The sequence below is a fragment of the Vigna unguiculata genome, chromosome 3 (assembly GCF_004118075.2).
Source record: "Vigna unguiculata cultivar IT97K-499-35 chromosome 3, ASM411807v1, whole genome shotgun sequence".
NCBI lineage: Eukaryota > Viridiplantae > Streptophyta > Magnoliopsida > Fabales > Fabaceae > Vigna > Vigna unguiculata.
In genome coordinates this window covers 46,054,956-46,067,767 of record NC_040281.1, presented here as the reverse complement: position 1 = coordinate 46,067,767, position 12,812 = coordinate 46,054,956, and the positions used below count along the sequence as shown (strand labels likewise).

Below are 12,812 nucleotides of genomic sequence, written 5' to 3'. Positions count from 1 at the left end.
ATATAGAAGGAGAAAAATTGTTTAATATTTGAAGAGGATTGAAGAATAGTACTATAAGCAATCGAGTTAGGGAACTGCCAAATCACGTGGCCTCTCAGAATGAATAATTGAAATCTAAGATTATAGAATTGAATCTCTTCTATTCCCTTCATTATTGGCGTCTTACTAAATTCGTTAATAATAGATAGATAGATAATTGTTTTTTTTAATTTTAGAGTAAATTAAACTTTAATTTTCAAAATATTTACTTCAGAAACGTGATAAACTGTTATTTTTATCTCTTAATATTTCTATAAAGTAAAATAAGAAAATATTACTGAAATGATTGTGTATTTCTATAAGGGATAATTAGTACAAAAAATTAGAATTCTTCTTGAAATAGTACATAAAATACTTAAGTTATTGATTAAAGGAAATATATATAACTTGGACTAAATTAACTTTTTACTAAAGTAAAAATTGACTGCTTTTACGTTCATAAAATAATGTATATATTTTTTAATTTAATTAAATATCTATTAATAAGCATTTGAAAGTATTACTAAAATATTATTTGATTTGATCAATCCTTTTATATGAATGAAGTAGTTTTCAACAAACGTGAAATATGGAAACTCAGTTATGTTAGAGTATGTTTTTAGTATGAAAAAAAAAATGTTTTCTTTAATGAAACATGTAACATCTTGAATAAAAGTTGTTTATAAAAAAAAATATCTGTAAATGGAAAGAAAATTGCTTATGTAAGTAATTTTTTTAAATGAACAACTTTCTTTAATTTTAATTTATATATATATATATATATATATATATATATATATATATGTGTGTGTGTGTGTGTGTGTGTTTGTGTGTGTGTAGGTGTGATTTATATTAAAATAGCATTTTTATTTTCAGAAACTCCATTAAAAGGCCTAAGGGAAAATGTTACTTTAATTCTTTAAATTAACACTGTGTGTTAATATATAATGATATTTTGAATGAAGAAAAATTGTTTCTTCTTATGTGAGTAAAGAATTTAAATTTTTGCATTGTTTAGAGTGAGGAAGATGGTGGCAATGGCTATGTTTTTGCGTTGTTGAAAACAGACATTGCCATGCATACAGGGGCTTCCAGTTTTCTTCCAAAAGAAGGATTCCGTTTACTTTCGAGTTAATCTACCTCAAACCTTTCTTAGCCTTTCAGTGCCTGTTTCAGCTTTACTACTTTTACTTTACCAAATCAATATAAATAATAACTATTCAATCAAATAATAAATATTACACCTTAAAAGGACATCCAAGGAACAATTTTAAATTCTCCCATGCTTATTAATTTGAAAAACAAATGTATTTTATACCTTCAAAATTATTTAACATTTACTTTATATAGAGTAATATGACAATTTGTTAGTGAATGCAATTAATTTTAAGAAGACACAATATTGCTCATAATGATATGTGTGATAAAATATGTAGCCTTAGCAACGAAGGGAATCAATTCCTATAGGCCGGGTTGGTTGGGACATTAAAGATCTTAAATTGATAGAAGATCAAATTATAATATGTGATGAGATAAAAAAATTATTTTATAAATTGATTTTATAAAATTAAATTAAATTTAAAGTTTAATTTTAATATAGTATTAAACATGTTATAATATATTATACAAAACTTGTTTGTTGATGTGAGTATTCACCAAAATCACACATATAAAGTAATATAAAAAGGAGACCAGTAAAAAAATATTATAAAAATAAATAGTTGTTTTTGGAATTGTTTTCACAACTCAATAAATTTATTGGGTGTATAAGGAGTTCGGGTGAAAAATATACAATTTTACTTTATCACTATTTATTAAGTATTTTTGGATATAGATTTTGAAGTGTCAAATCATGTTAAGTTTTTTGTGTTTTTTGTGTTTTTTGTGTGTTTTTGTTTATATTTTTCAGTTTTTATTTGTAGGTGTTCTTCCGCTCGAAGATAATACTTTCTTAGTGCGTGTTTTGCAATAGTTGAATCTATTGTTCACGTATTTATCGAATGACTAGTGACTCATACAATATTACATAAGTTCAAAATGTATATATCTTGAGTAAATAACACGGAAAGAATAAGAGATGTTTTGTTTATTATAGATAGAGTGGGGAATAGGAAGATGAAAATTGTTGGTTTGAATTGTGATATGCAGATAAGTAGTGAGAAAAAGTGGTGATTGGTGCGTGATGGGCAGGATTGACATGATGTGGTATCCACAAGTTGCAAAGGGATGATGAGTGTTGGAGTGTGATTGCATTTGCATGTGACAGTGGGAACTGAGAGGGTTGTAAGGTATGGGTGAGTATCAGAAGAATCAGAGATATGCCCAACTTGAAACAACTTGGGAACTCATTCAATGGCATGGCTCCCCCGACTTTGGAAATTATAATATCCCTTATCTTCATAACATACCAATAATATTTTATTAATATGTGGTTATTAGAGATTGGTCCATGTACCTCTTCACCTGCATCCCATTCATTCAATTATCCATAACTAACTTCTCAATCCAGTGGAAATCCTCTCCAGTTAATCAACTATAGCATTTTTTATCATTTTCTTTAATATTGAAGTAAACTTTTTAGAAATTACTCTCTTAATGCACCCTTTTTTAGAAATTATTAATTTCCCTCATTGAGAAGTTAGAACATAATTGTGAATGAGGATCAATTATGAGTTTTCTTAAATAATAAATATTTTAAGAGAAACTAAAGTATCTCATATAATATGAAGAATAAGGAATCGTTGATGGTATCCATGAAAATGCAAAATTGTGGCCAGGGCATCCATGGAGTGTGCCGCCAACAAACAAGTCCCGAGGAAGATAGATTCTAGATTCGTTTGAATCTTCATGTCATGTGCTATGGAGCTAAAATATATTGGCTATGTTAAAATATGCACAGCTAAAATGAAATATAACTACCATTTCTAAATCACACTCTAGTAGATGTTTGATTTAAAATTAGAAAGAAAATTTTAAGATGAAAATTAATATTATTGATCTAAAGTTTTAAACTAATTATAATCTTAAACTAAAAATATTTAATAGAAAATTCAATTTCAATAAAAATATCATTATAACATTTATATAAAAATTAAATTTGATCTTAATTTGGAGAGTGACAAAATTGTAATTACATTTTAAAAGATGGGACGAAATTAAACAAAAATATCAAATATAATAAATAAATTGGATATAAAACATTGATTCTGACACGTGACGCAGTTGGGTTGACACGTAAACATCTTTTCAAACATTAAAAAAAATTAAAAATTAAAATTTTTAAAAAAAATCAAAAAAATATCAAAGTGCTAAGTAACCGTCACAGTTTATTACCATTTATCATTTAAACTGAGTTAGAAAAAAGGACTTGTTCACGCAGAGGAGAATCTAAGGTGCACAACAGTCACAGTTCGTCCTCTCCGCCAGATGTTTTTACTAAAGAATGCTTTTTCCTCACTAGACTTGTCTTTTCTGTGCTCTTCCTCTTGGAGGAGAGGAGTTGTTTAGCTTTATAGAGAGGTCTCCAACTCATCCTTACTTCAGTCCTCCTAGAATCGCGGGAGGTAGTTGACGTGTGCGGGGGTTACCCCAACCTTTGTGTGGATGTGGTTATGTGACTCTTTTGTTGTTATCCTGAGGAGAAAGGGGCTACGGTTTAAGTGAATTGGGCCTTTCGGATAGGTCGGGTCCAGGTCGGACCTAGTGCATCGGAGTACGTAGGTCGGCTCCAAGCTGGGCATAACACGACCTTCCAATGAGGTCGGCTCCAATATAAACCCAATACGTCCACGTACCTTGGTCTGCTCTGAGTCTGGCCCAATACGTCCATACACATAGGTCATTTTGAGGTCGGCCCACTGCGTGCATACACATAGGTCGGCTTGAGGTCGGTCCACTGCGTGCATACACATAGGTTAGCTTGAGGTCGGTCCACTGCATGCATACGCATAGGTCAGCTAGAGTTTGGTCGTCAGGGTGTATAAAGATGAATAAGTTATCAAAAGGACCCGATTAACATCTCAACCTAGAACATGATGTTTGGTAAGAATTTTATAAGACTTGTAAATGCCAATAAATATATGAAATATGATATTTTGACAATTTTTTTTTTTTATAAAAATTTCTTTTCAAGCTATACCAAATCTTTCTTTTTCATTTTCAAGCCACTCCAAACCTTTCTTTTATCGAATGAAGTGTTGTCACGTCAATATTGTCAAAAATGGTTATGTAGTTACTTAATTTTTTTTACCATAAGTCTTTTTGTACATATTATTTCTTTTCTAATTTCAGTTGCATTAAAATGGTCATGTAGTTCGTTGAATTTGGGGTCTAAAGTCATTTTCTACAATATTCTGAAGTTCTGGCATATGATTAAAACACATGTTTATAGTATATTAGGGGAGGTTGCACTAGTTTTTTCGGAAAAAAAATGATATGTGCGGTTGGTCATGACCTTGTTTATGAAAGCTTACTCCAACTATAATGATCTTGGATGATAACTTGGTAGGGGTGGTACTTCATGAAGTTCTGTCGACAAGGAAAGTTTTGTTAATTCTATGTTTTGGGACACTTGGAGTTATAAGATTGGTCTTGTAAAAATTAAAAAAGAGTGTATGAAGAGCGGAGACATGAACATGTTGGCAAAGTAAATGAAGTTGACAAGGGAAGTAGAAGAGCATTAAGATAGGAATCAACGAATATATTTATTTGAAGCAAATATTTTTTTATCTCCTAAAAGAAAATTGGGATGTGTTTCCGGGAGAACTTTTGACGTGCTTGGAATAAACTTAAGTTCATAATCATATATCATACGTTAATAGTGGATCCCCGTACAAAACTAGTGATGCAAAATAGAAGAAAATAAGAGAAAGAAAGATAAAAAAAAAATCAATTAGAGAGACCAAAAAATTAATAAACACGAAACATGTATGAAAAATATCGTATCAAGAATGTTTCGCCAATGTACGAATGATTAAACAGTTTATCAAGAAACGGGAGACGTGTGTGGACTTCGCTCATTTCAATAACTTGTGTCCAGAGACATTCACAGGTCAAACTTATAATTATGACCAATGTTTGAAGTGCTTAATCACTTCCCATATCGTAAGGTCAAGGTTATAATCACGGCGGAATTTAGACAAAAATTTACAGTCTCAAATAGGATTTTTTACATTTTTAATAAATTTTTTTATTTAAAATAATCACACATTATAATAGAATAAAAAAATATAACTATTATAAAATAATCATAAAATAAACACAAAAATTCCTAAATTTTAAAATTTAGGATTATACTAATATGGAGAAAATTAGAGTTTATATCAATTTCATACAAAAAATTTAAAATCGTGATCGAGATTCATACTAATTTATGAACAACTTAATTTGAGAGAGATCATGTGAGAATGTGTTATCCAATCTCTCTCAAATGTTGTGTTTAGATTAGGGTGTGAATTTGAAAGAATGAATTTGTGTTTATTTGAGTTGATTTGTATGTAAATATGTGGTTGTTTAGATTTTGGATTAAAGGAGAGATGATATGATTTGAGTGGATATGAGTGGAAAATTTATGAAAGTTTGTGTAGGATGTGATTGATAAAATTTAATAAATTATAATTTTTAATAAAATAAATTGTATGATTACCATTTTACCCTTCAATGTAAATAGAAAAAATGATATTCAAATAAAATTAAAAATGTTATTTAAAATTACAAAAATATAATTTATTCATATTATAGTTAATAACTTAAAATTATTATTATTATTATCAATTATATTGAAATAATTTATAATATAGACTGTTTAATTTTAACTCCACATTTATTTGAATATATTTTATTTTATAGAATTAATTTATTTACAAAAGATATTCATTTGAATAATAATAATATTATTATTTTTATTATTATCATATAATACTAATTATTATAATAATTAAAATTGAAATTATATATATATATATATATAAAGAGGGAGGGACAATAAAATAATTTTAGTACGATGCCTTTCTATGCACTTCTCTTCATTTTAGAGAGTGTCAAAATTTGCAATTCACCTACAAATCTACACTCTCAAGACAACGCAAACAAACAGATCCAAACACGTTTTCAAGTCACTTTCCATCTGCATGAACAATACTCATGCGGATCCAAACACAGCATAAGAGACAATGTGAGAATGTATTTTTTAATGTCTTTGTTTTTTAATATCCGTCTTTCAATTTATCTCTTTATCCTTTTTGTTTCTCTTACACTTTCTTGATGATTTACCTTATAGTCAGAAACAAAATCCTAATTTCTTTCATTACAAAAATCTTTATTAAGTTAATTTTTATTTTATTTTTTTATTATAATTTTTCATAACATACTTAATTTAAATAATATAATAATACATAAATATAATTTAAAAAATATAAATATATATATATATATATAACATTTAAAATAAATAAAAAATTGGGGAGTCGTGTCATCACTAAGTTCCGTCTGTGCTTGTAATCATAGTAATTTTTTTAAGGTTAAATATGTTTTTGGCATTTCAATTTTTAGTAAAAATTGGAATTAATTCCTTTTAGAAACCTTGAACCACTGTAGCCTCTTATCTTTAGAAATGAGTGGATTTAGTCTTTTAAACTAAATTTTGTTAACTTTATTTTACGTTTCAAACGTGTTTCTCAGCTAATATTGAAGCGAACATGTATTAAACAATATAAACAAACAAAAATACTATAATGAAATGTGTTTAAAACGTCAAATAAGCTTAAAAAAATTGGTTAAAAGTACTAAATTCATGCATTTATAGAGTTGAGAGAGTAGATTGGATCGAGGTTTTTAAAAAGAACTAATCCTAATTTTCACTAAAAGTTGAAGAACCAAAAGCATATTTAACTTTTTTTTAATAAAAAATATTCAAATACTCAATTACTTTTCATGTGACTTTTGCTCTTTGGAAATATCACCGTAAGTGGAATATGGATAAATAGATTTGATAAAGTGAATATTAAATTTTATAATTTTGGACCATATGATCTACTTTTTGTTATTGTATGTCACATTTATTAAAACTGATATTTGACGCTTACAAAAATTCTTTTATTTTCATACTTTTTATTTTATATGTGTTTATGATACAAATACAAGATGACTAATTTAGTCAAAGTTGTTCGAAAAAGTTGTAAAAAATCTTCTTTTAAAACGTTTGACTCTAGAAAATACTTAGATTTATTATGAAGTAGAGCTTTTATTATTAGGTACATTTAGATAATTTAGATAACATATATCTATATATGTTTTATGTTGTTTATATATGTACTTATGTATATTAAATTATATTATAGTTATCGCTACAAAAATCTTCCCGCACAAATATACAAATATCTCTATATAATGATTGAAGCGTTACAATAAGCGTCAAATTGCATCTAATGTCTCGAGCCTTCCTAAGAACAAGACCAATCAATTGGATTTCGAACGTTGAAGATCTGTCATAAGGAGATAAGTTCTTTGAAACAAATTCTTGATGAAACAAAATCGCTTCCTAATTAAGTAGGTCACCTAAACCATCACTCTGAAATAACTTGGATAGCAAGTGAAATCCTTTAAAAATTAAGCATATTAATCATGTTAATATTACTGAACATGAAAAGACAATAAAAAGTTTGCCACATATTATTTATGAATAGAAAGTTATTAAGACAAAAAAGGACACTTTAAATATGTGATCATGATTTTCTAAAAACCTTGACTAAAAAAAGACGTATTTTTCTTTAAATATTTATTTGAATATCAACTTGTCATTAAAGATGGTAAATAAATTTGTCTTCATGAATATTATCCAAATTTATTCTTATTTAGACAGAAAATTTTTGTATTGATTGGGTATAGATACAAATATGGATAATTCTCGACTTTTTAAATAAGGTATGGGGATTGATATGAAAAAGTACATATGTGTCCCGTCTGCATGTCCCCATACACGCCATAGTATTTGTCCCCGCCATATTCCCGTCCTCACTTAAATTATTAAACTTTCATAGTCAATTTAGTAACTTTATATATATATATATATATATATATATATATATATATATATATTACTACACACTTTTTATTTTTTAATTCTTCTAATTGTTTGTCTTTTATGAAATTCATTTGTATCTCCAATATATTTTTCATCACATCATAACCTTTATTCAATTATGTTCAATTAATGTATGTTAATTAAATATTTTTTATGTCTCACATCTGAATATTTCTATTTTTTTAATATTTTTATTTTTCTTTCACATAAAAAACGTTTAACACTCTCAATTCAAGTGTTCGATAGCATAAATCTTTTCATTTTACTAAGTAATATAAAAAAGATTATTTTTTTGTCTACTATTATTAATTTTTGTTTCATTTGAAAAACTCTATTGTTTTGCTAAAAGAATTTTCATTATTACTAAACCATTGATATTTAAAAAGTTTTTTTTAGATCTCTAATGTATTTTTCATCTTATCACACCCTTAATTATATATTTATTTTCCTTTGTAATATTTCATTCAATCATATCTCAAATTGTTTCTAAGATACATATTTGATAATTTTTTAATATTTTTATTTGTTATTTATTTTTATTGTGTAAATACTATTTTGTTATATTTTATATAAGTTTTTTTTCTAACTCAATATCAAATTGTAATTTCGTCACTATAATTGTATAAATATATTTTATTTACTATAATATAAAACATTATATAATTGCTATGAATTTTTTTTATCACCATCCAACATATATTGAAGTTCAAAATATACAAGATCTAATTTAAAAAATTTTTATTATTGGTTTAATTTTTATTCCATGCATGATTTTGATCAAGTCATGTATTATAATTTTTATTAGTGTAAAGAAAGAGAATAATTAGAATTTAAAAAATTGAAATAAACCAACATTTAAAATATATTCTAATTTGAATATTTGCTTTTTTTTAATATTTTTTTAAAAAATATTTTTAAATTTTAACAACTAGGTTTCATTAATGTTTGCAAATTTAATAAATATTTTGGTTCTCATGAAATTTTATTTGGTATTCTAATTTAAAATGTATACAATTATAATTTCTTTCTAAATATTTGATATCGAAGAAACAACCCTTCACTTAATAATATTTTATAATATTATATTTCTTTTACCGTAATTTTATATTATTTTATAAAAATTAATTAATATTGAAAGAGTAAGAGATTGACTATAGGTATGGATATAAGTATATACCCGTTATCCAGTAGAAATAGAGATGAAACAAAAAATTGATACCCATTTGGATGTAAATATTAAAATGGGAATGAATTTTTTTTATAGAAATATATATATTTGATTGCAAAGCCCGTCCCCATCTCACCTTGTTGCCATCCCTATTTGACATGGCATAAAATACTTGCTTCGCCACTGATAAATGAAATTAAAACAGTATAAATTTCACTATGACGTTTAAATAATAATTAAGTTAATAATATTTTTTATAATTTTTCACGTATTTACATATTTTTATTGTATAGTTTAGCGTAGGTATTTAAATTTAATTTTTAGAAAATGGTAAGTTAACAATACATTGGAATTCAATGAAGATACGATTGTTAATATATTTCAAATAAATTAAATGTCATGAATGAGTGACATTCATGGGACAATGATTTTCGATTTTATGAGATGATAGATGCATTACTTGACAATCTACTTTTAGAAATATTTTGATTATTAAAATAATTAATTTTTATATTTTAAAGAAAAAAGAGACTAAAAAGTAAAATATTGAACATAAAAATATCTGTAAAAATTTATTAGATGTCAAAATAATAGTATAAAAATCAAAAAATTGAAAAGATGAGTTTACACTTTTACTATAAGAAGTAAGGTGTCTCACAAGTGCTAAAATCATTAATTGACATGTACAAGCTTTGTTGCTCTGTTATGCCGAGAAGTAATGAAAAGAAAGAAAAGACGAGCGTATGGATATATTCCTATGAAGATTTTCTATTGCATTGAAAAGATCGAAGAAAAATTACCAAATTCCTGAGATGAAGCAGATGCTCCAGAACAAAGTTGACACTGTCTTTCAATAAGTAACCACAATATATGTATCCTATCCTGTACGAACATGAGCTTCTTCGCTTGTTCAATCCACGTTCTTGTCAACAGTTTCGTATTCACAGGGCAGAAAATTTCTAAAATGTATTTATTAACATCTCAGTTTTGTTTAGAATGTGTAGAGACTTTCACACCTATCACTTTGGCGCCATGTCTTCTCTTATTTCGACTGCGCCTGGATCTAGATGTTCTGCTCTTTGTAGAATGCTTAGTCGTATGTTCATTGATTGGGAGTTGACGAGGATCATCTGGCCATGGAGTACGTTTTGATGGGACTGTGATGTCCAGAGGAGGCTCAATTTTCCATCTGCATCAAATTGCATCGAATGCTCAAGATATGTTCATATGTACAGAAAACACGGCAATTTTAACTCCCCAAATTCCAGAAGATATCAACGGATACATATTACCACTCCTCAGGAAATAAAAACTAAAATTAATACTGAACTTTATTACTTCATTTTTTTAAAGAAAAATACACTTATATAGTTTTTAGAAAATCAATGTATTCATTTATGTCCCAACATCATATTATATAAAGACATAATATAAAAATTAATTCATAATATGCATTAATAATTCCACCAAATATGATCTTTATAACACTTAATTTTCCTTCTTTTGACCTCCTTATCCATGCTATCATTAGCCTCCAGTTCACTGGACCTTGTCCTTACATGGCCGGAGAGAAAGTTAAGTACTATTTGGTTGTACTAATGAAGTAAGTTGCTTGAATCTAGGTAATGAAGAGAAGAGGACTCACCGAGCAGGGAATTTGCTGTCTGTGCGAGCTTCAACCCGCAGCCACCAGAGCAAAACATGGCGTCCACAACTGCCAAGTGGTTCAACCACGGAGGTGTCTCTGAGCAGAGACAGGGGACTTTCTATATCCTCATCAATCTCATCCAACACTTGAAGATCCTTAATCCATTCTGGCCTATCATCAAGATCCCTCCAAAGCAACCTAGAATTCAACACAAACCCAGCCCACTCAATCTTTCTGGGAAGCACAGGTGCCAGATCATCTATGTAAACTGCACTTTTTCCAACATAGCGCAATGGTTTGAAGGTATGCCACCCAACAAGATTATTGGTCGCATTACAAGCAGGACCTTGCACCGGTATTGCTGAGGCCTCCTCCGCACCACCTGAATGAACAAGAATTCCAATCGAAAACGCACCAACCCACTTCACATTTTGAATCTCATCAAACAACTCCATGCTATGCATATTGCTATCATCTACAAACATCACAATCCCATCCAGCCTCTCGTTGCTCACAATCCTATTCCACCACACAAAAAATCAATCATACGTTTTACTTAACAACAAACTAAATCTTTAAACCTCCAGTACAATTGTTTCTAACTTCTTTTGGTTTGAAGTCATTAGTATTCTGCACACTACACAATTCACGATTTTCCTTGAGCTAGAACTATTATGGACAAATTTCTCTTACAATTTGCTAGTAATTGAGCGATTATTTCTTATGCGCCAATTAGCGGGAAAACAGTACCAGACGAATTGAAAATTTACGCATTAGAATTTTCAATAAAGGGAAAGCTGAAATGTTGACCTCAAAGCATGAAGGCGCATTCGAGCCTCCAATTTGTGTCTTTCATCCCAAGAAATCGGCATTCGGTGATTGAAGCCGACGTGGATGGTTCTGAGTCCTGACTTGGCGATGATGGAAGCAGTCTCATTGGTGACTCGTCCAGCCTCCACCACGATCCAAATGACATCGTACGGCACGAGCATTAGCGAGTGCATCACGCAGCTTAAGTGAAGCTTCTGGAAGGTGCGCACGTGGGTCGGCGTGACTGCAATAACCGTTTTCGCTTTCTTCACTCCGAACAGTGCCCTCTGCTCCCTTTGAACTCTCTCGATTATGCGGTACGCCTTCATCACCTCCTCGGGATTTGGATGCGGCCATGGCCGTACTTGGATCCCGTGCCGCCCAACCAGCACGCGGCTGCCGGCGGTCTGGTTCGCCTGATTCGCCATCGGTTTCGTGGCAAGGGAGGAACGCACGACGAGCGGAGCGGGGATTTCGCCGCCACGGAACGCAGAGAAGTTTGTTGAGGTAACTGAGAAGAAGAACAGGTAGACGAGGCGGGAGAAGCGGAAACCGAGGACGACGCTGATGAGGCAGCAGGCGGCGTGGAGGAGGAACGAAAAGGTGGTCACCGGAGACTTACCGGAGGCTTCGCCGGAAGATTCCAACGGCAAAGGTGCTCTGAAGCTGTTGCTCCGGCGGTTGATGTAGCTCTGCTGCCACGCCGAGAACTTCATTTTGCCTCTCTAGTTCAAAGAGAGAGCAAAGAAGGTAGAAGATTGCGCCGTGATGGAACTTAGTATTCAAAATGATGAGTTGCTTTGGAGTTAGAATCATAAAGAAAGAAAGAAAGAATGCTAACATGAAAACAGTAGTGAAAGAATGCTTAACGTTCGATTGAATTGAATCGATTCATCTTTTCTTTATTTTATTTTGTTATTACTTGATATATTATTTAGTTTATGGACAATTATTATTTTGCTCCATCATCCTACTTAGTTGTTGTTGGGATTAAGGTGATATTTGGGACTTTAGTGATAATACAGGGGTACAGGGATACTACCAAGTGTTGCCAATTTCTATTTAATGTTTTTATGATAAACGGTGCT

General features: G+C 29.7%; 1 protein-coding gene across 1 annotated transcript; it reads right to left on the bottom strand.

Annotated features, from left to right (window-relative positions):
* Positions 1-10,053: 10,053 nt before the first annotated feature.
* Positions 10,054-12,612, bottom strand: LOC114176382 (probable beta-1,4-xylosyltransferase IRX14). The gene is made up of 3 exons (XM_028061422.1): positions 11,725-12,612; positions 10,912-11,433; positions 10,054-10,455 (listed from the first exon to the last, which is right to left on the bottom strand). The coding sequence occupies exons 1-3, from the start codon at positions 12,438-12,440 to the stop codon at positions 10,248-10,250; spliced, it is 1,446 nt and encodes a 481-aa protein (XP_027917223.1). The 5' UTR covers positions 12,441-12,612; the 3' UTR covers positions 10,054-10,247.
* Positions 12,613-12,812: the final 200 nt, after the last annotated feature.